The 26426-nt window shown below is 36.3% G+C and overlaps 3 protein-coding genes across 9 annotated transcripts; 1 reads left to right on the forward strand and 2 right to left on the reverse strand.

Moving 5' to 3' along the window:
- Positions 1–1089: 1089 nt before the first annotated feature.
- Positions 1090–4763, reverse strand: LOC115959549. Its single transcript, XM_031077988.1, has 4 exons — positions 4746–4763; positions 2672–2848; positions 2196–2593; positions 1090–2127 (listed from the first exon to the last, which is right to left on the reverse strand). The coding sequence occupies exons 3-4, from the start codon at positions 2589–2591 to the stop codon at positions 1552–1554; spliced, it is 972 nt and encodes a 323-aa protein (XP_030933848.1). The 5' UTR covers positions 2592–2593; positions 2672–2848; positions 4746–4763; the 3' UTR covers positions 1090–1551.
- A 744-nt stretch (positions 4764–5507) lies between these two features.
- On the forward strand, positions 5508–21893 carry LOC115959781 (CSC1-like protein RXW8). Of its 7 annotated transcripts, none has more exons than XM_031078354.1 (15): positions 5510–5938; positions 9575–9639; positions 9744–9818; positions 9964–10056; positions 10843–10992; positions 11780–11843; positions 11964–12173; positions 13266–13448; positions 14985–15283; positions 16555–16831; positions 17163–17441; positions 20736–20969; positions 21045–21219; positions 21306–21398; positions 21485–21893. In XM_031078354.1, the coding sequence occupies exons 4-15, from the start codon at positions 10019–10021 to the stop codon at positions 21559–21561; spliced, it is 2079 nt and encodes a 692-aa protein (XP_030934214.1). In that variant the 5' UTR covers positions 5510–5938; positions 9575–9639; positions 9744–9818; positions 9964–10018; the 3' UTR covers positions 21562–21893. The 7 variants fall into 7 exon arrangements, with proteins under 7 accessions (XP_030934212.1, XP_030934209.1, XP_030934208.1 ...); XM_031078353.1 differs by having other exon boundaries at positions 9754–9818; XM_031078352.1 differs by having other exon boundaries at positions 5508–5938; positions 9754–10056; positions 11780–11847; positions 12037–12173.
- A 1325-nt stretch (positions 21894–23218) lies between these two features.
- On the reverse strand, positions 23219–25667 carry LOC115960375. Its single transcript, XM_031079246.1, has 3 exons — positions 25511–25667; positions 23792–24199; positions 23219–23682 (listed from the first exon to the last, which is right to left on the reverse strand). The coding sequence occupies exons 1-3, from the start codon at positions 25580–25582 to the stop codon at positions 23458–23460; spliced, it is 705 nt and encodes a 234-aa protein (XP_030935106.1). The 5' UTR covers positions 25583–25667; the 3' UTR covers positions 23219–23457.
- Between the last annotated feature and the right edge of the window lie 759 nt (positions 25668–26426).

The following is a 26426-nucleotide window of genomic DNA, read 5'->3' on the forward strand; positions in this document are numbered from 1 at the left end:
TACAGGGTGCACAACCACGACGAAAACAAAAATGATGAGGCCATGCGACTACAGCTGGACCTAATAGACGAAATCAGGGCAATAGCAGAACAAAGGCTCGCTCGATACCAGGACCGTATGGCTAAACACTACAACTCTCGGGTTCGACACAGGGACTTCCAGGTTGGAGACCTTGTTCTTAGAAAGGTCATGGGCGCCGCTAGGGACCCTACCCAAGGGAAACTCGGCCCCAATTGGGAAGGACCCTACAGAGTTACGTCGTGGCTAAGGAAAGGCACATACCATCTAGAGACATTGGAAGGAAAGAAACTGCCGCACCCGTGGAACACCGAGCACCTACGAAGATACTACCAGTAGGAGCGACAGCACAAAGTTCAATTTTTTATTTTACATTCCAGCAAGACTTTAGTCTCACTCCTCATAACTATCATTTACTTTAATCTTTTGCAACAATTCTTCTTTTTAGCCCAAGGGGCAGGATTTGGTTTTAATTACTTTCATTTGAATGCATGACAATAAGAGGAGTTTTTCAGAAATTACTGAAGTGTATTTCTTCTACGGTCTACTAGGTTCGCGGCCAAAACCGCTAAGTCCATAACATACGGACCAAAAAGACGTCAAAGACATCAAGGCTAAGGCCGACGGTCCAAAAGATGAAACAATCATCGTATGGACGAAGTCCTAAAAAACTAAGGACTAATGAAGGTGTTAAATACACCAAAGCTTAAAAAGCTGACGAACCAAAAAAGATGTCAGAGACATCAAGGCTAAGGCCAACGGTCCGGGAAATCTAAAAAACCGACGGTCCAAAAGATGAAACAATCATCAAATGGACGAAGTCCTAAAAAACTAAGGACTAATGAAGGTGTTAAATACACCAAAGCTTAAAAAGCTGACGGGCCAAAAAAGATGTCAGAGAAATCAAGTCTAAGGCCAACGGTCCGGGAAATCTAATAAGCCGACGGTCCAAAAGATGAAGCGATCATCAAATGGACGAAGTCCTAAAAAACTAAGGACTAATGAAGGTGTTAGATACACCAGGCTTAAAAAGCTGACGGTCTAGTGGATGAAAATATCATCATATGGACCAGGACTTAAAAAACTGACGGACTAATAAAGGTGTCAAAAACGTCAAGGCTAAGGCCAAGAAAACAACGGTCCGGAAAAACCAAAATTAAAAAAGTGACGGTCCAACAAAGTCAACGATCCAATAGATGAAAATATCATCATATGGACCAGGTCCTAAAACTAACGGACCTATAAGGCAGACGGTCCAATAGATGACGGTCTAACGAAAAAGTAAGACCCTACTTACAAACGTGGTTCTCAAACCAACAAGCCCGTAGAAATGATAAAAAGGGGCTAAAAAATCAAAAAAATAACGATCTCATCAAATAAATGGGGCCATAAGAAATTAGAATCAGTATACATGTTCAAAGCGACGAATTCCAAGTGCCATAAAAAGGGGCAAATAGAGTTACAGGTAAAAAGCCCAATAAACAAAAGGACATTTAAAAACATTGTTCAAAAATTACAATAGAAAAGCTATGGTTAAATGGCAGGAACATCCTTGGAGACCCCGTCAGCTTTATCCTTGGCAATTTGTGCCGCATCTGAAGACTCGGCAGGAATAGTGACGGCTGGCTGAGCCAAAATAACTCCGGCATCATTAAGCAAAGAGTCCAAACTAATAGGTCCGTCACCTTTGTCAGCAACAGTTTCACGAGCAGGAGTCATCGGCACGGAGGCGTCCATGGTAATTCCGGATAGATCCAACTCTGGATAAGCTGACGCTACCTGCCTCAGACAATCGTCGAAACCTGTGCCGTAATAATCAGCGCAGGAGTCAATAAATGACTGGGTTGTCTTGAATTTTTGGACCGCATCAGTCCCAGCCGTCTCTACTTGTGCACGTAAGGATGAAACCTCCTCCTCAAGCTTCTTCTGCTGACCCTCAGCCTCTCCCAACTTCTCCTTTACATCCTTCAGCTCTGAGTTTAAGAGACGGACGGCCTCCTTATATTGCGCTTGCTGATCCATCAGATTGGCGTTATGCCTCCTAACCCGAGAAACGACGCCTTCTTTGGCCACGCACCGGTCTTGAAGTGCTTTTACACGAACCAAGGCCTGAAGGAAGTACAACCGTCAGCCATAAAGCAAGGCAAACATTAAATTAATCAAAGTAAAAAGCATACCCGTGCTATGTCAAAGAAAGCTGACGCCCCCAGGTCTTCCGTCCCTAGCTGAGCACAAGGGTCAAGATCCGTCTGTTTTATGAGGGATTCTACCCCCTCAACAGCATAATCCTTGTGGGTCAGCAAGCAACGGGGTCCCTCAATGACGGGACCAGAAGAGGTCATCACTCCTTTCCCAGCACCGTGACCAGACTTGGGAGGCGACTTCGTGGAAGGCACATCCCCTGCACTGACAGCTACCTTCTTAGAAGGAGGATCGTCCTTTCCGTCAGCCTTCCTCTTAACTGAACTCTTCAAAGAGGAATGAGGGGTTGACGCTCCTTCTTTTCCCTTAGCTTTCTCCTCCTCCTTCTTACGGGCAGCAGCGGCCCTCACCCTTTGCTTCGCAGCTTCCATCTCTACACAAAATAAATTGACGGATCAGTAATAGCCGACGAAAGAAATAAACCGACGGGTCATGTAAGGCTTCGACTTACGTTTACGAGAAAATTCTTCCAACTTCCGAGCTTCAACCGTCGGCTCTGGACCCCCACAATACAAATGGAGGGTGTCTAGGGTGATCAAGTCCCTACACTTCCGTTGCTCAAGCGATATGCCAAGTATCCGACGGATAAATTCCCTTTGTTCGTCAGATATCTCCGGGCGAGCACTAGCTGAAATAAAAGGGAATAGACGGTGTTAAAGGAGACGGACTCAAGAAAACTCCCTGATAAATGAAAAGAGACGGTAAGACAAGGGGGCAACCTGACTCCCTAATATAGGCCCAAGTGTTATCAAAATAACCGCCAGGCAGTGTATCCCACTCACCTGGACGGCACACCCAATCCGTCCCTTTAACAAAGAAAAATCTATTCTTCCAATTTCTATTGGAGTCTGGCATATCAAACACTAATCTTAAGCTCTTCTCACGTGGAGCAAAATGGTAAGTCCCCTTGGCAGATACTTTATGCTGGGGTCTGTAGCAATAAAAGAACTCGTCTAGCGAAAGCTGACGGTTCCCCCCACTCAAGCGACCCCAAAGGATCTCAGCACCAATAAAAATCCTCCAGGCATTCGGAGCAATTTGGCTGACGGACAATCCCAAGAAATCCGCTAGACGGTGTAAAGCCGTCAGTGGTAATCTAAGGCCAGCAGCGAACATGGCATCGTACATCCCCACATCAGCAGTCCTCCCTGTATAACACTTCTCATTTTTTCTAGGGAGACGGATAGGAATGTGGTCTGGGATTTGGAAACGGGTACGCAACTCGTTAAAAACTCTGTTGCTCATCTTTGGAAGGAATTTATTGACGGCCCACTCCTCCGGGAGGATGAAGGGACGGTTACCTCCAGAACTCCCTGAAGTTCCATCACAGGACTCGTCGTCACCTTCATCCTCATTTCCGTCACTACTAACCTCGTTACCCTCGTCCCTACTCCCGTCACTATCCGACTCCTCGTCGCCTTCATCCCCGTTCCCGTCAACACAAATTTCCTCGTCTCTCCTCTTGACCTCAACCTCACTTAACACTTTATCCCTAACTTCCTCAACTTGGCCTTCTACATCAATACTAAGGGACTGGGCTGACGTTTCCTTTCCTGACGATTCAGAAAAGCCGTCGGACTCTTGACCTGAGCCAAAGAATTCGTCGTAGCCCGCTCCATCGCGGACTAACGACTGATCACTCGACGCGTCACTCGACATCTGACTACCTACAAGTGACGGATATGCTCTAAGTTCCTAGACTGACTTTGTTTTTTCAGGAAAAAATAAAAAAGGGAGAAAAAAGCGAAGAGAAGGAAAGAAGAACTTACAGGTGAAGCAGATCTTGAATGGATGGAACGACCTTGAAAGTGACGGTGTTGATAACAGCTGACGGATCAAATTGGAAGTAAGGGTGACGGATTCTCTCTTGAAAAACCAGCGAGGTTGAAATGATGAAATGAGTGAAGGGGCGTGGTATTTATACAAGAGAGAAAACGCACGGAAGACGAGGCGACGCCCGCGCCCAGAAACGAGGCCAACGAATGAATGCCACGTGACCTTGCATTTAATAGCTCGAAGATCGAGGAGTCGTTCATATTTGATTTTTCCCTAGTCATCTTCTAACTCCACATGCTGACGGTCTTATTCGTCGAACATGTAGAGTAGGGGGCAACTGATGAGGATAAAAGGAGAGCTTAAACCACACGGACATAAAGCCGACGGTTTAATACTTTTTCTTTGGGCGTAGCAGACGGTGCTTATGCTGACGGTCATAGTATCAGCTGACTCCGTGGTTGACGACTCAAATGCTGACGGTATAACAAAGGTGACGGAGGAAAATTGAGGCTGACGGACCGGGCACAAGTTTACTTGCTTTCCACGCTAGATAATATTTAAAGGATCCCCATAAGGAAAAGATCCCGTAAAATACGCTCAAAAGGACTCCTATAAGGAAAGGACTTCTACTCCAAGGTAAAGAGGTCAACCTTCTACTAGTATAAAAGCCCAAGCATCCTCACAAACTAAGGTACGCATAATTTACCCTCTCTAGCACTCTAGAGCAGTGAGAATAGTTCTAACTTGACCTTCGGAGGGTGTTTGGCCGGTACCACACCGGTACTCTCTGCTAGGTTCTTCCTTTTCGTTGTGCAGGTGCCGTTTGATCGTACGAGGAACGTGTGACTCACTGGTGATACTATTTTCGGCATCATCATTTACTAACCATGGTTAAACTTTTGAAGAAAATTAAGAAAATTTCGTTACTAATATAAATAGAAGGAGAGAATATTAATTTTTTCAAACTTCAAGGGGGGAGTGTTTTTTTCCTTCTAGATTGGGGTGGTGTGTTATTCCCCCAAATCTCAAAAGAACAATATAATTACTTCTAGAGTGTAATTACTAATTACCCCTATAATTTGTACCATAATTGTGAACTCAAAGGAGAAGAGTGTAATTATGTTTTTTTTTTTTTTTTTTTTTTTTGACATAGTGTAATTATGGTATAATATAGCCTACATTCTGTACCTTAATTGTGAAGGTAAGGAAGCCGAACACACCTTAATATAGTAGATAAGAATGCACAGTGAAATTATTGTCTCTTTTAGTAATATACAAATATTTAGCCATTATTAGGTACACACACCTCATTGTCTACTCGAACAAGTTTTAAGTTGAGCCTTTAAATTCTGAATTATGCTTGGAATACCACTCATACCGATTATAACTCGCCACATGGCGAGGCGTGTACCTAGTATAATTCTTAAATTCTTCATTTGGACGGTCCCCTTGCTGTTACCCACGTGGCTATTTTGTCGGTCCGACAACCTTTCTTGAATCAAAATCACTTGGACACAAACATAGGTTCTTTTCGATTTCCCAACGGAATTTTCGCGAACTCTCTCTCTCCTCGAAAAACAAAACGCAAACTCAACAACAACAACAACAACAACTACTACAACAAAAACATAGTACAACAATTCTTAACAACGGTTTTTCTTTGGTTCTGTTAGGTGTGGTTCACCTTCCTAGAGTTTCGGGTTCTTTTGTGTGTGTTTTCCTTTACTCAAAGAAAACCCAATATATACACGTAAATAAAATTTTGGTTTCTGTGGAGTCGAAGCAAAGCGCGGCAATGCCGTACAAGTTTTAACTCGACCACGTTTTTTTCGATCTGTTTTGTTCTTCTTTTACAAGACCTTTATTTGTGGCTCTTCAACATTCTTATCGATTCCAAAATCGTTCGGAATTACACACAAAGCCATATCACAGATTTGTGCAGGTACTCTTCGTTTCTTTTTATGTATTTATTTTTAATATATATATATATATGTATGTATGTATGAATCTATGTATTTATGTATGTATGTATGTATGTGTTTTTATCTAACTGGTTGTTTCAATGCTGCTTTGGTTTGTTTTATGATTATATGCTTTGATTTTTTATGATTCTGGGCTTTACTTATAGCAGTGATTAAGTTTCTGATATGAAATTCCAGCCAATTTTTTTTCTTCTTATTATAGATGTGAATGCGATTTAATCATGATTGAAGACAATAATAATAATAATAATTGGTGATCATTGATGTGCTTACTCTATGTGATTTTTATGAAGGGAAAGATATGCTCAATCTTTAATCAAATAAAATGTGAAATGAGTGAAAGCTTGCAGCTCGCTGAAGGCCGGCGTAGGAAGTGGGTTTAGAAATGCTTAGAGATATGTTTTAAATCCAGTTAAGAGTTTTTCTAGGACATTTTGTTTGATGAGTGTTCTTGTGTTTCTTCGGGTTTAAGCAGTTGAAAGCAACTGGCATTATTTGAGTTTTCACTCGGTTTTTTTTTTGACACATTTGAACACCAAATTTTTAGAAGTTTAGCATTTGCATCTTTTATAAGCACTGCAGGTATATGAGCAAAGGGAAAAAGCAATGCATGTTTGAAAAGAGAGCACTGTATTATTGTATTTGAGAAACAAGTTTTTATTCATCAATCACTTATCCAAAAAAAAAAAAGGTTTTTATTCATCAATCAATGCAGGAAACTCAAGAACAATAAGCAGCACGCAAGCACCAAAGGAAAAACAATAAAACAATAGCACTAGAAACATGCTAGGACAAACTCATAACAGAGTCCCTACATCACAAGACCTTTGTAAACTCTAACCAAACTAAGAAAGGAAAATACAAAATTACAGCAAACTTAAGAAACAACAAGCAGCATGCAGGCTGCAAACACCAAACAAAGGTGAATGAAACTAACCAACAGCACTACAAACAGCAAGGATAGAGACATAAACAGAGTATCTAAAGAGCTACAAACTCTAACAAATCTAAGGCAGTAGACTCTTATCAAAATACAACCACTTACTCTTCTTACAACTACAATTCTTATCAGATCGTCTGGTATGGAAACAGGAAAAGTGATAGCCACATTTGTGTTATATCTCAAAAGGACTAGTCACAATTGAAACTCTTTTTAGATGTTAATAAAGCCCAAATCTACCTAGTAAATGACCGATGTGGAACTCATCACACACCCATACGACATACACAGAGTTAGACAATATCCAAATCAGATATAGGGTGTCACAAACTCTCCCACTTAAATCTCTAACATCCTTGTTAGGGCTCAATTTGTGGGGTAGTGTGTCCACACAGGATTAGAGGGCTGCGTTTGATACCATGTTTAATTACCGATTTTCTCAAAAGTTTAAGCTATTGGGATATGATAACTTTAATCATTTAACCACGTACTTCTAACAACACCATCTGTGTTTTTCTAGAAAAGGAACACTCAAAGTACAAATGATCCTACTTTCCAGGAAACTTCTACTAAAAATACAAGCTGAATCCCTTTGATATCCACATTGAAGGAGCCTATCTCGGGTGGACAGCCTATTTCTAAAAACCAACCAATTAAAGAAAGTCTTCCCAAGCATTGCAATAGAATAACCATATTAGACTCCACCTATTAACCGTAGGCGACCCCTTCAAAATTGCATTCCATATCTCAGGACAAGTATAGTTGCTAGATTTAGAAGGAAGCCAAAATACCTTATCCTTCTCACCAAGCTGAATCAAGGAGAGTTTTCTTTGAATAGAAATCTAATCTTTAGACCTTGTAGTCCTCTAACACCCAATCTTTTCCTCGAAGGACACTAGACACTCTCACATTGATGTTTCTAGCCGCATCATAAAAAACTCTTTAGCCATATGGTCCATATCTCAGATATAACATACCATTTGGGTGCCACTAGTCATGCTTCAAGAAAACTTTAAGAAAGGCCTGGCTATGCTCCTCAACTTGAGAATTCTCCTCCAACCCTAGGTCCTGTCTTGAGTGATTTAACAAACCAAAAACTCCTGTCCTTCAACGAGTTCTCATTCACCAATCCACTCCGAGAGAACTTTTTTGCGTAAAGAGACTCTATATATGCCTCATAATAGATGCTTTATTCCAATTCTCCACTCTTATAAGCCCCAAACTCCCTTCATTTTTAGGAACACATGCAAGCTCCCAAGCCACTTTAACACCACCAGCTGATTTATCATTCCCGTTTCTCAAAAACTATTGAACTTTTGCTCATGGACTTGATTTGCCTTTTTTGCAATACAACTGCCCAATTCATTCGAATGCTAAACAACACTGATTGAAGCTACTGATTCCAGAAAAAGAGAGCCTTTTGGCAGCCCATGAGCTGATCCTTGAGGTTATTTATCAATCAAAGTAGCGCTTACTTGAGTAGTGAAGTTTCTAGGGACTAAAGACATAATCAGATACTCTGACAGAAAAAGTTTCCTTTTTTTGAAATTAAGAGTTAGCAATATGGCGCTTGAGATATGAAGAGACCCATTCACAAAACCCTTCACTCTTTACATGATTGACACAGATAAACCCGAAAAGCAATTGAAATCCTCAAGCACCCTTTTGACCAAGTGAATAGGATGGATATCGCTGTTGTGAACACCAGAAAATCATCAGCAATTTTGTGAGCTTCAATTTAGACCAATTCGGATGAAATCTAAAACCCTTACACTGATGCACTGTTAGCTGAATAAGTTTTGAGAAAAATTTCATAGAAAAAAAAAAGGTTGTTCATAGTGTTCAAATTCCCAGTTATATGGGTTTGAGAGAGCCAGAGAGGTAAATCTTGTTTTGGAGTGGTCGATTTCCAAACTCAAACCCTTGACATGCTGATTTGGGTGAAAGGGACTTGCCTTCATGCCAATGTCTGACTTCTTTTCCATAGCAAGCACAAAAAAAAGGAGAAAGGGTCTCCTTGCCTTAAAGTCTGGTATGACTTTAAAGAAACCAACTAAGCTCCCATTGAGAGAAACCGAACCTGGGAGCAATTATACACTCCTTAACCCAAGCCACATATTTCACAGGAATGCCAACAATTTATAGACAAAGCTAGATAAAGTCTCAATCAAGAGAATCATAGGATTTCATTAGGTCTACCTTAATAGCACACCTAGAGATTAAGTCTTTTTTCTATCTTTTTATAGGTGGCAGGGAATGCGAATTATCCAACTTGGCTATCTTTTTAGAGGATCTCCGTGGGTGGCATTTATTTGTCTTCTCTCACATTTACCTTTACATAATTAACTTGTGGTTATTCTCAGATTTTTACTAGAAAAGGGAAAATCTTGGTCTGACACCAAGCAATTAAGATTTTTTTCTCTCTCTCTCTTTTTTTTTTTTTTTTCTTCATGTAGTAGTGAAGATGTAGACTGCAAATGGTAACACTATTGCTTGTATTAATTAAATCCTCTGCTTTGGTATGCCCTTGCTTGTGTTTTAGGTCACACTGATGTTAATATTATTTCTTTTCCATATGCTTCAACATTATTATATGCATTTTCAGTGAGAAACTTATTTGAATTCAATACACATACCATGACACACTTACCTGCAGAGTTTATTTAAGCAGGAAAGAAAAGAAGACTACATCTAAATTTTGCACACAAAAACCTGAATCAGGTAAAGCCACTTCTCCATGCAATATTGGTCTTTGTAGACAATCACATGCTTTCAGCTCATGGAACTAATCTAGGCGTCCTTTTTCTTTGTTCTTGGGTGATGAGATGTGCGAAGGTTGCTGACATAGCAAAAGGAGATGAATGTTTCTGCTTTTCTTACCTCTGTAGGAATTAATACAGGTTTGTGTGCGGTCCTTTTAATGCTATATTCCATATTAAGAAAACAACCAAGCAATGTAAATGTGTACTTTGGACGGAGGCTTGCTTCCATGCACTCGACACACAGTAATCCTTTTTCCCTTGAGAGGTTTGTTCCTTCCCCTAGTTGGATAGTGAAAGCTTGGAAAACAAATGAAGAAGAAATATTGGGTATTGGTGGCATGGATGCTGTGGTTTTTCTCAGGATGGTTGTTTTCAGGTGATTGCCTACTACCCAAAACTTGTAGTTAGTGAAGGGTGATAGTTTGTGCCCAATATACTGTTGGCAAATAATGTAATAAAGATTATATTTGTGTTTGTTGATAAACGGCTTGAAAAGATAATTGTTGTTGTTTTGGTCTATGGCATTATTATTATTATGTCCCTTTTATAATAAAACTTTCTGTCTGTGGTCACTTCTTATATTTTCTGTGAACGTATTACCATCTTATTGATTGATTTTCTACTTCTCTATGGTATAAATAATTTTACAAGATCAAATCCAAACAATTGAATGGTGAATATAGCCACTTGGTAATTATTAGTGCTTTACGAATGGTAATGTTTGAACACTATTAACCAAGCTTTAGTTGGATTTAGTTTTTTGGTAATTATATGTTTGTTAGACATTGTGTTATTATGACACCTGGTTTGAACAAAAACTCTGGCACAATTGAATTATTTTGTATGATGTGGTTATGATTTTCCTCTTATAATGGCTCTCAAGGGCCTGTTTGCTAGAACTTCATTATTTGTTTTCAAATTTATTGAGCTATGGTTCAAGTCCCCTCACCTCCAACTGTTGAATTACCAAAAACTATTAATTTGATTTCCAACTCTCTATTAGTTCTTCTTTATTTGCTTGTAACTGTTTGAGGTGCTTTATTTTCATCGTCATGAACATAGTCCTTTTCATCTTCAATAAACTTCTATTACTTGTATATATATATATATATATATATATATATAAAGGTTCTTATGGGCGCTCTTTAAATTTTCTTTGCAGTATTCGAATCTTTTCTATTGCTTTTGTCATTTGCTTTCTTCTAGTGCTTCCGGTGAATTATTATGGGAAAGAAGCAATTCATCACAAGCGAATCTCTTCAGAGCAAATGGAAGTATTTACCATTGAGAATGTTAAGGAAGGTTCAAGGTGGTATGTGTTATATATTGTTGATGATTAGACCATTAATAAAGTAAAGAGGTATATGTGTTAGGCTATGTTTGGTTCAAGGGAATGGGAGAGAAGGGTAGAGAAATAATTCATTTTCATTTGTTTGGTTAGAAGGAAAGAGGGAAGAGAAAGGAAATGTGGAGAGAAATACTTTCCATAAGCCCCACCAATTTTTTATTTTTTACTTTCCCTCCAAATCCATAAAATTACTCTTATATCCTTGAAAATTTTTGAATTTTTTTTGAAATTACTTTTATATCCTCACAATTCATTATTAATTTATAATTCATAAGGATAAAATAGTAAAATATTATTTTGTTATTATTTTTTTACCATGTCTCTCTCATTTCTCTTTCCCCTACATCCAAACACATGAAGAAATATTATCTTTCTCCTCTCTTTTTACTTTCCCTCTCCTTATTATTTTCTCTTCTCTTCCCTTCCTTCAAACCAAACATAGCCTTAATTTTTATTCCAGAGAATTTTGATGCTAACCTATGAGGCATGTAAACAATGCTTGAAAAGGAACAGTTGAACGTGCTGTGTCTTATATAAATTGGTTTGGCTAGGAGTATACTTGAGCTTGTCTCTTTTCTATGGACATTTGTTTCTCTTCTTGAATTGAAGGAGCAAATAATTCATAGTACTTTAGAGTGGAGCTTAAGACCTTATTATTTTATTGTTAATTTGCATTTATCAGCAGTCACATACTTAACCACCTTTGTTTTTGAAGTAGACTCAATTGTTATTTTTTTGGTGTGCATGTCAGGCTTTGGACTCATTGTCTCGCATTATACATTATAACCTGCTCAGCTTGCATTCTTCTTTACTTTGTAAGTATGTAAATTTATCTTCATTTTCTACTGTTGTATAGCTTTTCATCTTTTGTTCAAAGGTTTTTCTAGAAAATTTCTTTTAATTATTCTTATGATAATTTTTGTATACAATTATAGGAGTACAAGAGCATTTCCCAGATGAGACTAGCACATATTACTGGATCTCCAACTAATCCAAGTCATTTTACAGTTCTTGTCCGTGCCCTCCCCTGGTCGTCAGAGGAATCTTACAGTGATTCTGTGAAAAGATTTTTCACAAATTATCATGCATCAAACTACTTGTCACACCAAATGGTGTACCGGTCTGGTAGAGTTCAGAAACTGATGGTGCGCATCTGAAATTAGCAATTTGTTGTTTATATTCAGCAACACTTTTTCAAATTTTAAAATCTTTTACATGTCTGTGAGTCGATATCTTCATGGCTTATCAAGTCATCACTTTCTGTTTTACACGCTGACACTTGTATATCACATACATACTTGAGTTTAGACCATTGTGTGGTTTATCGTGTGTGTGTGTGTATATATATACTGTTTTCTTACATGCTAACATCTGTATATCACAAGCTTGACTTGTGATGCTTCATACTCTGTTTTAGAAATTTCAGAAATATAATGATCATAATCTCATGTTTACCTGATTAGCATTGTGATTGGGACTCTGAATTTTGTTTGAACCAAATCCCAAATGATTAGCATATGATACGTTGTGATTGAAGTGAATGGTAATTCCACATTCCTACTATTTGAATTTGTTAATCATTTTATTTTATTCTGGACTATACTATGAAAAGCTGTCTGTTGCAAAAAACTAATTATATTGCATGTTCTTCATTACAAAAAACTCACTGCCTTTGACTTCCCTCATTTCACATTTTTTAACTGACTTCTTCATGAAATTGCTTAATTCTATTTTCATCTTCTCATCTTACCTGGCCTTGGCCTCGGCTTTTTTATTTTAGGAACTTTCAATGAGGACTAGTTGACTGTGCAGCATTCTCTTTCACGTTCTTTATAAAGTTTCACATCCACTATGGCTATTGGCACAATGATCATTCTTCTATTTTGTTAAATTTACACTGAGAGCAGTCCTTGATCTGTATATTAGCTGAGTTTATTTAGTGTTGTTATTAAGTTTTGACAATAATTAGATGATGATTGTGATGACTGACTGCATTCTGGTTTGACTTCCAACTTTGATGGATATGTCCTAGATTTTTAGTGGCTACACAGCTATGGAATGGTTATATTGGGGGTTATATTTGAATTTCTCACATTGATATTTGAAGTTGGGGCTTTGTCATGTTGTTTCTTCTTGTTGGGTGGGTTGAGCGAGTGCTGTGAAATAAAATTTTCTGAGTTTGCATGCCTTTATTTTTCCTACTATTTTGGATCTCTAAGATATGTTTTATGTTGCAGACTGATGCAGAGAAGATGTACATGGTTATTAAGGCTGCTTCTATTGAACAGAACTGCAAGCCAAGTTTAATGCAACATGGTCTTTGTGGACAGCATGCAGATTCTTTTAACATCCTTCCTAGCGAGGATGGTAGTGTTAGTGGGAAATCTGTTGTTAATATGGATATGGGTAAAAGCACAAAGGTAACGTATTTTGGCATGAATTGATTTAAATAGTTCTGATTTCAGGGTTACTAATTATTTATGTGAATATAACAGGGTAAATCATGTTTGGCTTCTGCTCTCTTTTGCATGTGTGTGTGTGTTTTTTTTCTGCCTGGGGGGGATATGATCTCAAGTTTTGCAACATAAGCTGCTGTAGTTGCTTGCTTAGCTTTTTCTAGGAGTGCAAGTAATTTTGGTGAAGTTTTGCAGTTTATTTGCAATCTGTGATTTTTTATAAGGGAAATTCTTCATTATAAAATATGTGAAAAAGGGGCTTCCAGGGGCTTTGTTTTCTGTAAAAATTTGAGTAACATATGTATGTTTTTATTTAAGAAAAGAATTCAATGTGAACGAGTAGCTACTTATCCCTCTAGACATTAGTAGTTTTTCTTAGTTGTGTGGGGCAAGGGTTAGATGGAAAGGGATATTTCTGGTGGAAAATTACCTTTATATATATTTGAGGTTAATTTTGAATGCTTCAGATTGAAGGTCTTCTTTCTTGGAAGCAAATCTGGTTTTGTCTCGTGTAAAATACCCTTTTTAGCATGGACTGCTACACCCTAAAGAATTTTGACCATTGACAAATTTGGGGAGTTGATCTCATGTTCTTTTGGTGCCTATGGATGGAGTGGAATAGCTTGAATTTTGAGGGGGTTTCTTGTTATCTCCTTGAACTCTAACCTTTAATGTGTATGGCTGATATGGCTGATTGAATGATTCTACATATTCTTTTATATGTTGCTTGCGGATATATCGATCTGCTACAATATTAATGTTTAGTTTTAATTGTTTTCTCTTTTCTAAAATGCTTAGTGGGACCTGGGTTCTGACTTTTGACCCTGTGGAATTTTTAATGAATTTATTTATTGAGAAGAGGTTCAAAGTAAGATAGGCTTATGTTCAATTTTTGTAACTGGTCAAAGGGTGTTATCAACTGTAAGTGGGAGGGTTTGATTCTTTAAAGCGATCACTTCAATTAAAAAAAATGATTTAGGGTAGGATCCTCTCTCTCTCTCTCCCAAAAAAAATAAAAAAAAAAAAGAACTTGCTTTTTGCGAGACACTGTGCTTATGGCCTTTTATGGTCTTTTTCAGAGTCATTTTTTGCGTGTTTATGGTACAAGTTTCTATATTGTCTAAGATTAAAAATTGCTTGCTGTGGGTGCATTTTTGGGTGTGGGAGAATGATAGACTGGTGTAGATGGCAGTGTGATTTACTTATAGGTTTGACATGCAGCTTATGGTTTGTACTTTTTATATCTGTGACTCTCCGCAGAAGGTTTTTATGGAAGCTCCATTTGCCTTTTCAATTAAATGCAATTTAGTCACTGATTTATTTGAAAATATGGTCTAGCATGTACTTAATTTAAGTAGTTGTCTAAGCATAAACTATTTTGTAAATAGAGGATATTGGGCTATATTTTTATCATCTAATCCTTTTGGTTTCTTAATTATTATATCTTTCTTTTTTTTGAAATTTACTACATAGCCTAAATTATTTTGGTCTTCCGTACAGGAGAGTGCAGCTGCTTTTGTTTTTTTCAAGACTCGCTATGCTGCTCTCGTTGCTGCACAGGTTCTTCAATTTTCAAATCCCATGTTATGGGTAACAAACTTGGCTCCAGAGCCACATGATGTTTATTGGTCAAACCTTTGTATACCATACAAACAACTTTGGATCCGTAAGATAGGAACACTTGTGGCTACTATTGCCTTCATGTTTGTGTTTCTTATTCCTGTAACACTTGTTCAAGGTTTGACTCAACTAGATCAGCTACAACAAACATTTCCATTCTTGAGAGGACTTCTGAAGAAGTAAGTAAATATTGTGATGATTCATTAAAGAATAGAAAAGAAAAGAAGAAGTAAATATTGTGATGATAGAGCTGTGTTGTGTATCTATTATTTTTGTAATTTTGTTAGGTTAGTTTTGCATGACTCACTTGTTGGTGTTGCATGGATAAGTGTCAAAGAACACATTTGCTTCATAAATTGCATATGTGATATTCCAGGGATTTAATTTTTTTTTTTTTTTGGGACAAGTCAGGGTGTTCTAATATGTTGGAAGAATACACTAGAATATAGATTCTTGATAAAATATTCAGGTTCTTATCTGAATTAGAGAGTTTGTTAGTTCTAGTGCATCATTATGAGATAACCTAGTTTGAGAATATAAAAGCAACTACGATTTATTTTGGGTTGGAATTTAAGTGCTAGCTATGAAAGGCAATCTAACATTTAAAATATTATCTTGTGTGTAAATCTACATGTTATTCCTAATGGATGGTCTAACTTCTTTCCCTCATGGGGTTCACATATGCATGTGATATATATAAATGCTTTTGTCAAAACTGTATCGATGTTAGGTAAAGTTATTAACCATGGATATCCTTTACTTAGCAGTGTCATGCTTAACTTTGTTCTTGAATTTTTAATTTTAAATAGTTTTCTAGCTTAATATTGTTTATAGAAGCAATGTATAAGAAAATGTACACTGTGAATTCTGAATGACTGGTCAGATGACTCAGATTATATATTTCCCTCCAATAAACACACAACATAAGTTGCATCCTACACGATGTGGTTGTAATGAGTGGATGACCTATCATTTTATCTTTAATTTTTTATTTTATTTTATTTTTCTCCTTTTGTTACATTGATTTACACATTTATGCCACGGAGACTTACACGTGGTGCTTGTGCAATGTGGCTCAACATAAAGTGGTACATGCTGTATGATGTGTTTCCATCATGTGAAGCACAATAAGTACTTTAAATTAGTAATATATTTTACTCTTAAGTGAAACTTTGTCACTAAAATTTCAAGAAGTTTAAAAATATTATTCCAATTAAATCTTATCACCATAAGTTTCCAACAATTGAAAAGAAGTTTTATTATATATTTTAAATTATTTTAATCATAGTTTTATTTTAATAATAAAGGTTCTTACATGTGCATGCACTATGTCAACATGTCACATGTCATATGACGTGCTTTAGTTTAGAGTGATTTTGATTAAATTTAAAAGTTCTTGCATGGGCATAGTGCTAATTTGCATGTAAATTTACTATGTGCCTTGGTGCAGGAAGTATATGAGTCAGCTGGTAACAGGTTACCTTCCAAGTGTAGTTTTGATTTTAGCTCTGTATATTGTACCACCAGTCATGATGCTATTTTCAGCAGTAGAGGGGTCTATTTCCCGCAGTGGGAGAAAAAGGAGTGCATGCTGCAAAGTCTTGTACTTCACAATTTGGAATGTCTTTTTTGTTAATGTTTTTACTGGCTCTGTTATCAGCCAATTGAACGTCTTTTCTAGTGTGAAAGACATACCTACACAACTTGCCAAAGCGGTTCCTAGACAGGTTTATTCTTTGATTCCCAAATAAGTTTGTTATTTACTTTATTTGACTATGCTACTCTATGCAGACTATTCCATATAATTTTGTGGGAGTTTTGACCATTATTAATTTCTAAGTATTGATTGTACTAAGGCTATACAACGAAGGGTTTTATTTGTGAAAATAATTCCTCATGATGGATGTTTCATATTTAAATCCTTTCTTCAATTATGAGATTCTCATGGAAAAAAAGATTTTCCAGCCTTTTAAAAAAAAAAAAAAAAATCTTTTTAGGCAAATATAGAAGTTTTGGCATTAACTTTTCATCATGATTGTGGTATTCAAATATTTGCAGGTTACCTTCTTCACGACTTATGTTTTATCATCTGGTTGGGCAAGTTTGGCTTGTGAAGTGATGCAAGTCTTTGCCCTTTCCTGCAACTTGTTTAAAAGATTCGTACTTAGAAAAAAGGATGATTCATCCAGTGGCACCTTGTCTTTCCCATACCATACAGAAGTCCCACGACTCCTCTTGTTTGGATTCCTTGGCTTTACATGTTCCATCTTGGCACCCTTAATAGTGCCCTTCTTGTGGGTCTACTTTGTACTTGCTTATTTTGTCTATCGAAATCAGGTGAGTGCTCCCATCATTCATTTGTCCCTGATTTTGCCTTTAGAGATATTAGTTGCACTTTCTAATTGTTAGTGTCTTTAGCATGTGTAATTTTTTGCCAAGTTCTGTTATTAGTGATTTGATTGTGTTTTGTCCATGATTCAGAGCTTGTTCTTCCATTTCCAATGTAGTTATCGAATGTGTTTGAATAAGGTATTCATTAGATTGTGTTCTTCCATTTTACATCGTAGATACAGAATGTGGTCAAATAGTGCATTCAGTTGAGTTGTATACTGATGGTGTTTCTTTTTGTTATCCAACCTCCAACTAGATTTTGGTATTATCTTCCTTTCTCTCTTCTAGTACCTGATCTTAGTCCTCTCTGACTTAGTCATAGGTTTATTGCTAGAAACTAAATGTTCTTAGCATCCCTCAATCTTAGTACATTTTGAAATTATTAAAAGGGCCAAAATGATGGTTCCAAAAGAAGCAACTTGATGCAGGGAAGCCTAGAGAATTTTTTGATTGGGGGCTGCCATCACAATGGAAGGGTGGTGAATTGAATCTTAGGTGATGGGAAATTGATTCGATACGATTGCAGTGGCTGGTTTTAAATTATAAGGTTTTTTAAACTTTCAGAGAACTATTTGTAGAGAAGAATAGCCCACTGATAAATTAAGATAATGAAAAAGAGAAGAGTGCATATTCTAGAAACAAGAAAAGAGATAGAAGAGACCTTAGGGGGAAGTGCCTATTAAGTTCTTAAGTTTTCATCGTGTCTGGGTTGTTTGACCACAATAATCATATTTAAAGATTTTTATAGGCTTAGTAAAGAAAGCTGATGTGATGCTTGCACCTTGCAAAATAAAAACTACCTAATAACGCTATTAACTCAAGGACTAAGAATGCACACACTTTGGATGGCTAGAGAAACTTTTTACCTTGCAGAATTTGATTTCATGGGCATTGCAAGTATCCCCATAAATAAAAATTGTAGACTTCTAAAATTTAATACACATAAAAGTCCTACTAAGCTCCTTTTTGATGGCTGCACTATAAGTAGCAGAAGCTCCTATATATATAAATCTTGAAAAAAATCCATCTGGGATGTACCGTCAGTACTTTGCTTGTGGCTTATAGTCATTCCTTTTTCTAATACATCAAGTTTCAGCTTTATTTTTAACAAGCGATGATGCTGCTAATAGATTTTGTGGCAATGAAGGGATTGATAGTGTGATTGGATTGCTGAGATTGTTAATAGATTTACCAATAGATTTTGCTGGTACCATCTATATGTTTGTATATTTTCTCTTTTGGAGTTATTTGTTGTACCAGGAAACATATTTGGATACACAACTTTGGTATTGTAGGTTGGTAAAGTAGTTGTAGTTATTAGTCTTCTGCATCTGTACTCTTAGTTTAGTGTTTTATTACCTAGTTTTAGAGAATCTAATTCCCAGACTCAAGCTGGTGACGCTTGGACAGAGTGCACTTGTCATGGCACCAAGTTCTGAGGTCTTTAGCATCTTCATATAGGTCCGTAAGATACATGAGGGAGATAGAGACCAGTTGTAGAGATCCAAGTCTGGATGATATCTTAGTGGCCCAAATTGGAAATTGATTGGCTACTAATATACCATTGCATCTATTCTTTATGTCGGTATTTTGAAACTAGGTTGTATTTGACATTATGCGTATTAGGAATAAGCTTAAAATTTTAAAATTAGAAATTGTTTGGCTCCTAATATACTGTTGCATCTATTCTTCATGTCAGTATATGAGATGGGCCAAATTTAGAGAATCTACTTTCTTACAGCATCAACTAGTATCAAGGTCAAATGTACTTTAATTTTTCACTTCATTTTGCACCTAGAATTCCTTTTTTTTCCCCTCTTTTTTTGGGAAGATTAGTACACAGAGGCATTTTATTAACAGATTACTGATGCACTTATAATGAGTTCAAGGCTTTAGCAGTTTTAAATCAAATATAGGTAAGAAGTCCTAGCTTGGGCATCTAATTTCCAATTATGTAATATTAAGTGAGCATATATAGTTTTGTTTTATCTGTGAGATGATTTGCTTACCATCTTTGAAGTTGTGCTTATTTTTCTATTTGAAGCATAATTAAGGAAAATCATAATTTAACTTCAAAGGTAGATTGGGATGTTTAGAACTTCCATTTTTCCTCCAGATTTTCCTAGAAAGTGACAAGTAGGAAAATTTATAGGGTGGGAATAACCGTTTCATAGAGTAGCTAAGTTGAAGTAGGAAGCACATTTAGATCTCATGCTAGAACTTTTGAGGGATGTGAACGCTCTATTCTTGAGATTAAGTCTTCTTTTATTTTTTGCTTGAGTGGAGTTTAGCTTTACAAACTTATTCATGTTCTTCTCTCCCTGATTTGATTGACAGTTGTAATTTGGGATCTTGATTGTATTGCACCCATAGTACATTTCCTATGTACTTGTGTCTGTTTTGATTTATAATAAAATTTTATTACTTATCCAAAAAAAAAAAAAATCTCATGCCACCATATTGTTTTAGGTTAACTAACTCACTGAAAACTTTAGGGAATGTGAAGAGGAGAATAAATTGCGTGTGCGCAAACAGAAGATTTTGCTGTGTGTCCTAAATACAGAAATTGAAAAAGTTTGAATGTTAAATTGGTCCTAATTGGAGCATTCCAAATTAGGCTAACGAGAAGGATTCCCCTACATTGTGGTCCATGGATAGAAGCTGTCAAGGAAAAAGCCTATGCATTTAATTATATTGTTTTTGGATAATGTATGCATGTGCTTTTGTCCATATGTGAACAATAGGACCTGAAGTGTTATGCGCCTATTTTTCATAATCAATCCTAGTAAGAGCGTGCAACATTGATTTTATGATACTCTATTAGGCAATGGATTTGGAGTTCTTGTAGAACGTATATAACCGATGTTATAAATGGTTAAGACTGGCTATAATAGTATGCGTTTGAGTATTCCATTTGGTTTTAGGTCTATGTTCCAACCATAAAGTATAATGTTCCATATTTTATTTTTGGTTGTAGTAAAAAATGGCATGTTAATTAAGGAGGTGACAAAATAGGATAAAACAACAAAGAATGCATGTGTTTGACCCTTACGAGTTTGTCAAGGATTCATAGCCAACCTCAAAATTTTGGGATTAAGGCTTTGTTGTTATTATTATTATTATTCTTTTTTTTACTAAAGAATTTAATATATTTGTTTTCATTTGAAATTTTGTGATTTGTTCTCTCTCTCTCTCTCTCTCTTAAGAAAATCATTTACATGCTTCAAATATATTTTTCAGATACTCAATGTATATGTTTCAAAATATGAAACCGGGGGACAGTTATGGCCCGTTGTTCACAACACAACAATCTTTTCATTGGTACTATCACAAATAATCGCTCTTGGGGTTTTTGGAATTAAACGATCACCAGTGGCTTCAGGCTTCACATTTCCATTGATTATCTGCACTCTTCTATTCAATGAGTATTGTAGGCAGCGATTTCTCCCAATATTTAAGACCAATGCTGCAGAGGTAGCAATTTAAACTGGACCCTCTCTCTCTCTCTCTCTCTCTCTCTCCAAACTTGATGATTGGATGTTTTTACAGATTCTTATTGAGATGGATCGGAAAGATGAGCAGAGTGGAAAAATGGAAGAGATTCATCGACAGTTGCGTGCAGCTTATTACCAGTTCACAGTAGCTTCTCATGAATTGTGTAAATTTGAATGCTTGAGTCATGGGGCCAAAAAAAGCAGCCCAGATCCAAAAAATGTGAAGCCAGGTTTGATTCACTCAACACTTAGGATACTCCCGTTACCTGGAATCAAAGCATCAATTGATTGGTTGTCTTTGCCTTTCACTTTTCAGGTAATGAACCAAGACAACAAAATGGGTCACAAACCGTTCATTGCAATTTGGATGTAGAAAAAAGCAGCCCAGATCCAAAAAATGTGAAGCCAGGTTTGATTCACTCAACACTTAGGATACTCCCGTTACCTGGAATCAAAGCATCAATTGATTGGTTGTCTTTGCCTTTCTCTTTTCAGGTAATGAACCAAGACAACAAAATGGTTCACAAACTGTTCATTGCAATTTGGATGTAGAAGAAAACAGAATGAAGTAAATTGAGCTCATGCTTCTGTACATAATTAATTTGTCATATATGCACATTTCATTCATCACAAACAAGTGCCACAAAATTATGCTTTTGAAAGGCCTTGTACAGATTACAAAAATAGTGTTGGGACATTTGACAGCAAAAGACATAGCTTGACCAGCATACAGATCAGTTTTTTGTTTTCTTCATTTTTGGCTCAAAATGTTTCCTGTGATCCCAAATTTTCTGTATGGGCAAGGAAATGATGGGGAAAACAACTTTTCTATGATGTCATCATGTATTTTTATAGTTGTGTTCAAATACAAATAAAAAAAAAAAGAAAAGAAAAAAGTTTTACACTGGACTGTGCCTCTAGACAGTTAGTGTTGGTGCATACTGCACTAAGCTTCGTACTTTTTGTAGATATTCTTTATTCATTGAAGTTTTTATGTGCAATTGTGCTGCACTCATTTTACCTATGGGCATCCTTTATATTTTATATCTGTGTTTCTCAATTTGCTCACTGAGGTCTGTTCATCAAAAATGTATGACATGGAGTATGATTTGTTACTGACATAATCAAAACTCCTAGTACCTTCACCGCATATCACCAAGTTAAACAGCATACATCAATGTGGAGCACATTACTCAGCTGAAGCTGATTGAATATAATGCAATTGGTTATATACAAATATTTATGGCACTTGGATTTTGATTCAGGGTGACTTCATTTCCTTTGTCATGGTCTTTCTTACTCTCTCAATGACCTTACCTTAAAACATTTAATTTCAGAAATGCTGTCATTTGCTTTGCTACATTTTATCCCAGACCCAAAAAAATTGGACTAAAGGAGAATACTGTTTTGACCTCACTCACCAATTGAAATTTTGGTGGAGGGTATTGGATAAAACACTATCAAGATAAAAGCATTAAAACTTTTATTTGTGTAGATTGTATTCTATATCTTCAGTAAGATTTTGCATGTGAGGTCCTCGTTTTACCAAGAACGCATTGCCTTTCCCCATACATATTACCCAGTTGCATGATATGCAGGGTTAGTTGTAGCTTTGGCAGGTATGCCAATGGATTGGACATGAGACAATCTCATGGTCCAATTGTATGCTAAATCACTGACTAGCTTGGCCGAATCTATATAATATTTAAATTTAATGTAACACCATGTGTTTTGTGGAATGGTGGTGTACATTTTTCTTTTAAATATTCTTAGATATATTTAAATTAGTCAACCAATTATGATTTATTTTCTTTTAAAAATCCTTTTAATAGTATCTTCTCCATTTATATAAAACAATATTATAATTATGTAATTTAAGTCTTTTTATTAAATTACATTTTTCTTATATATATATTGTTGTTTAATGTAATTTATATTATATGTTCTATTACATAAAACTTTTAAAAATAATAAATACTTTTAAATAACTCATGCACTATTTAACCTACAAATTTTACATTATATCCTTATAAAATAATTATATTATATTTTTTAATGCACAGGTTTGTGACGAGTTCCTATTTAATCACAGTATGCTCAACAGTTGAATGGCGTTAATCCTACATTTCCACAATGTCCCAAGGGTTGAGTCCCATTTTATCTTTGGCAAGGTTGGATTTAGGAAGCCTTGCTTGCCATTGTTTAATCTTATATGAAATAGTGATGCAATTAAGTCAAAACACAATTGGTAAAAACGGCATCAGAGCTCATATTTGAAATTTGTTTGTAGAATCGGTTTCGATGACACGACATATAATCCCAGCTGATATCATCATTAAGCACAAATGGTCTAAGCCATTTCTCAGGGACAATTTCCCAGTGATTGATATGGAAAATAGGTCCCAAATTTCTTTTTCTGTGAGCATCTGATTTAAGCACTTTAATGTCCAGCAGTAAATCTTTATTATTCAATCACCTCCATCCTTGGCTAGTGAAGCATCTTGGTCCTTTGAGTAGACCTCCCCATTGCTTTTATCCCTTTCTTCTCTCCACAACCACAAGAGTTGCATCAACCCACCATTTGCCAAATGCAAAAGAAAAACACGTGCTTGTAATGCAAAATTTGTAGAGAGAAACTTAATAAGAACAAAGAAGCAAGCAATGCCTAGAAGTTGCCACTTCAAACCTTTGTCCTGTCATACACATGCAGCAAGAAAATGTGTGATATAAAAGAAATAAATAAATGCATGACATAATAAAAAAGATGGAAAACTGATGAGAAGAATGCAAAGTGAAGTATACCTCTAAGTGGCGAAACAGTTCTTGTGACGCCTCTTTGATAAAATCAGTCATCAAGCAGCCAACAAAGAGACCAAAAGGAATGATAAGTTCTTGGTTTCTAGAGAGTGAAAATATGACATCTGATAAGGAACTAAAAATGAACAACGTAATAAGAGTCCACTTTAATCCTTTCTGTCCAAGAAAAATAAGTCGCTCAAGCAGTATACCCTCTGCTTTCTTCCATGGGATTTCTTGAACTGAGTCAGGGATGACTTCCCATAGCTTCTTCATTGCAATATTGATCTGCGTCTTGAATTTATTTGGGTCACTAAATTCTTTCATTGATACTTTCATAGAACATGTGGGGAAGGTTTGGTGATGGACACATGATCTCGAGTGCCTTTGTAATTGACCGTGAAAATGCTTAATCTGTACAAAGAGCCACAAAATATTATTCTGAATAAAGCTCTTTGGGAGGCAAATTCAAGTTCCCACCAATTAATTATAAATTTCAGGCCCTTTTAAAGGCATAGATACTCTTCATAAAAATTCTCTTAAAAAAGAGATGGAGAAACTCTGCTCGAGAAATCAACATTTAAGGGCAATGAAATATTTAGGAGGTTCAAACTTGTGAGATCCAAAACCATGTGTACATACCAAGTCAAATCTGCATGGAATGTCTAATTACAACTTTAGGAGAGAGATTAGCAAATCATCAGTACTTTGCTAAAATATCTAAAAATTATAGTACTTACAATTGAACATCAAGTTGAAAGACTAAGAAAAGAAATGGATACCAGTTATCTGGAAAGTACACATTCACCTTAAAATTAACACTACAAAAATCAATATATTATGACCATGTTTTCTGAACATTCAAGAAACAAACAGGAATCTAAACACAAGAGAGTAAAAACAAACACCATGAGTATGAGCAAGCTCACCAAAGCACAGCTTCGAATTGATTCCCAATTCCTTCAAGGGATGTTTCAATTTTATTTTTTTATTTTTAAAAAAGGTTGTGCCCAATACACAAGGTCCCGCTTCTACGAGGTTTGTAGGAGGTGGTTGGTGGACATCCTTACCCCCAATAAACGTTGCAATTAAAAAAAAAAAAAAAAAAAAAAAAGGCCATATAGTATGCATCCTTTCTCAGACTAAATTCCTTAAACATAATAGCTGTCATTCTTTTTTTTTTTTTTTTTGCGATTAAAACAAGTAAGGGATTTGAGCCCAGGTTCGCCTACATGTTATAACTAGGCAAGGCCATTGAGCTACAAGGTTCTAGTTGAGCTGTTCTTGAAACTGTTGTAATTCTAAAAGCAATGAGCTGTTCTTGAAACTTATAGCAAGAATTCTAAATGAGGTGAAACAATTGCATTCATATAAAAATAATTGAGCTGCAATCCCACATATAACCCATTAATCATTTCTCTCTATACGCTGTTACTTTTTGCTATCACAGAAATCCACAGCAAAAAAAAAAAAAAAAAAAAAAAACTTCCAATTAGCAATCACAAAAATTCTGTAGCTGAACATTCTGAAGTCTGAACCCCATTTCTATTAAACACTAATAAGTGCAAACGGTACAACGTTATTCAATTTATGAGTTGCAACTAAGTACTAACTAAACTAGTACAATAAAGTTCCATAAAGTTCAGAGCCAACCCAAAGAAACACACTCACACACACAGTTGTCCCAAAAAAAAAAAAAAAGCCCAAGAGAAACTGAGAAAGTACCCGAAATTTCGAAGTTGGGGTTGGAGGCAATACTGTGGAAGCTGGAAGTGCCATTGCTACCATTGTCTTCATTTTTCACCTCTGCTTCTTCCTCATCTCTCTCTCTCTCTCTGTTTCAAGGGTTTGGCAAACCTATGAGAATTAGCAATAGATTTTTTGGGTCAGCAATTTTCTTTCTTTGTTTTTGGTCTGGGCCTTCTGGGTTTTTTTTCCTTTCCCCTTAAGTCCTAAAGGCACTGGGCCATATCTATAACGAGTCTAGCTCAAAGGGCCTTATATGGGGACCCAATAAACAATGAGGCCCTGAGGATTCTTTCCACCCAAAAACAAAAATGCATTTCCAAACTTGGGCCCAATCAGAGATGCCGCATCACAAGGAATTGGCATTTGGGCAACCAGTCTGGGAGGAAATTTTTCTTGGGTTAAAACCGATTGAAATTAGCAACAGTAACATAATACATACCAAAACTAAAGAGAAGCATACATTCACGACTATAAAAAAGAACTAGGTCGTGATTTGCACCTGAGCCCTTCCTAGCCAATGTATCTACACATTTGTTTGCTTCACGAAAATAACGATTCATCATTTTTGAAGAATTCTGTTAATGATGGTTTTACAATCCATGATAAGAGATGCATGATATAAATTACTTGGTAGGAATTTTTGTACTATAAAAAAAAATGCGGTTTAATATAATTACTGCTATTGGGAATGTATGCATAAAATATAGTATTTGTTTTCAATTTCCTAAGAAAATTCATATTACTTATCGAGATCAAAGTTTGGGATCTCTTCCTTTCGAATTTCTTAATAATATATAAAATTATCATCATATTGTGGCCGGGGACGCTACCATTATTTTATACAGTGTGTATCAAAATACAAAATTAAAAAAACAATCAAACTAGCTAGCTA

Source organism: Quercus lobata, chromosome 9 (genome assembly GCF_001633185.2).
Source record: "Quercus lobata isolate SW786 chromosome 9, ValleyOak3.0 Primary Assembly, whole genome shotgun sequence".
In the NCBI taxonomy this organism is placed as follows: Eukaryota; Viridiplantae; Streptophyta; class Magnoliopsida; order Fagales; family Fagaceae; genus Quercus; species Quercus lobata.

What these genes read in the sequence shown, in the direction of transcription:
- LOC115960375 (XM_031079246.1), bottom strand. Translation starts at nt 25,582, where the DNA reads ATGAAGACAATGGTAGCAATGGCACTTCCAGCTTCCACAGTATTGCCT. An exon ending in CCCCAACTTCGAAATTTCGG is followed by an intron (nt 24,200 to 25,510) that starts GTACTTTCTCAG and finishes CTCTTTGTACAG; the next exon opens with ATTAAGCATTTTCACGGTCA. An exon ending in AACTGTTTCGCCACTTAGAG is followed by an intron (nt 23,683 to 23,791) that starts GTATACTTCACT and finishes TGTGTATGACAG; the next exon opens with GACAAAGGTTTGAAGTGGCA.
- LOC115959549 (XM_031077988.1), bottom strand. Translation starts at nt 2,591, where the DNA reads ATGGAAGCTGCGAAGCAAAGGGTGAGGGCCGCTGCTGCCCGTAAGAAG. An exon ending in CTTTCTTTGACATAGCACGG is followed by an intron (nt 2,128 to 2,195) that starts GTATGCTTTTTA and finishes TACTTCCTTCAG; the next exon opens with GCCTTGGTTCGTGTAAAAGC.
- LOC115959781 (XM_031078349.1), top strand. Translation starts at nt 9,776, where the DNA reads ATGAATGTTTCTGCTTTTCTTACCTCTGTAGGAATTAATACAGGTTTG. An exon ending in GTTAAGGAAGGTTCAAGGTG is followed by an intron (nt 10,993 to 11,779) that starts GTATGTGTTATA and finishes TGTGCATGTCAG; the next exon opens with GCTTTGGACTCATTGTCTCG. An exon ending in TCCAAAAAATGTGAAGCCAG is followed by an intron (nt 21,399 to 21,484) that starts GTTTGATTCACT and finishes TTCTCTTTTCAG; the next exon opens with GTAATGAACCAAGACAACAA.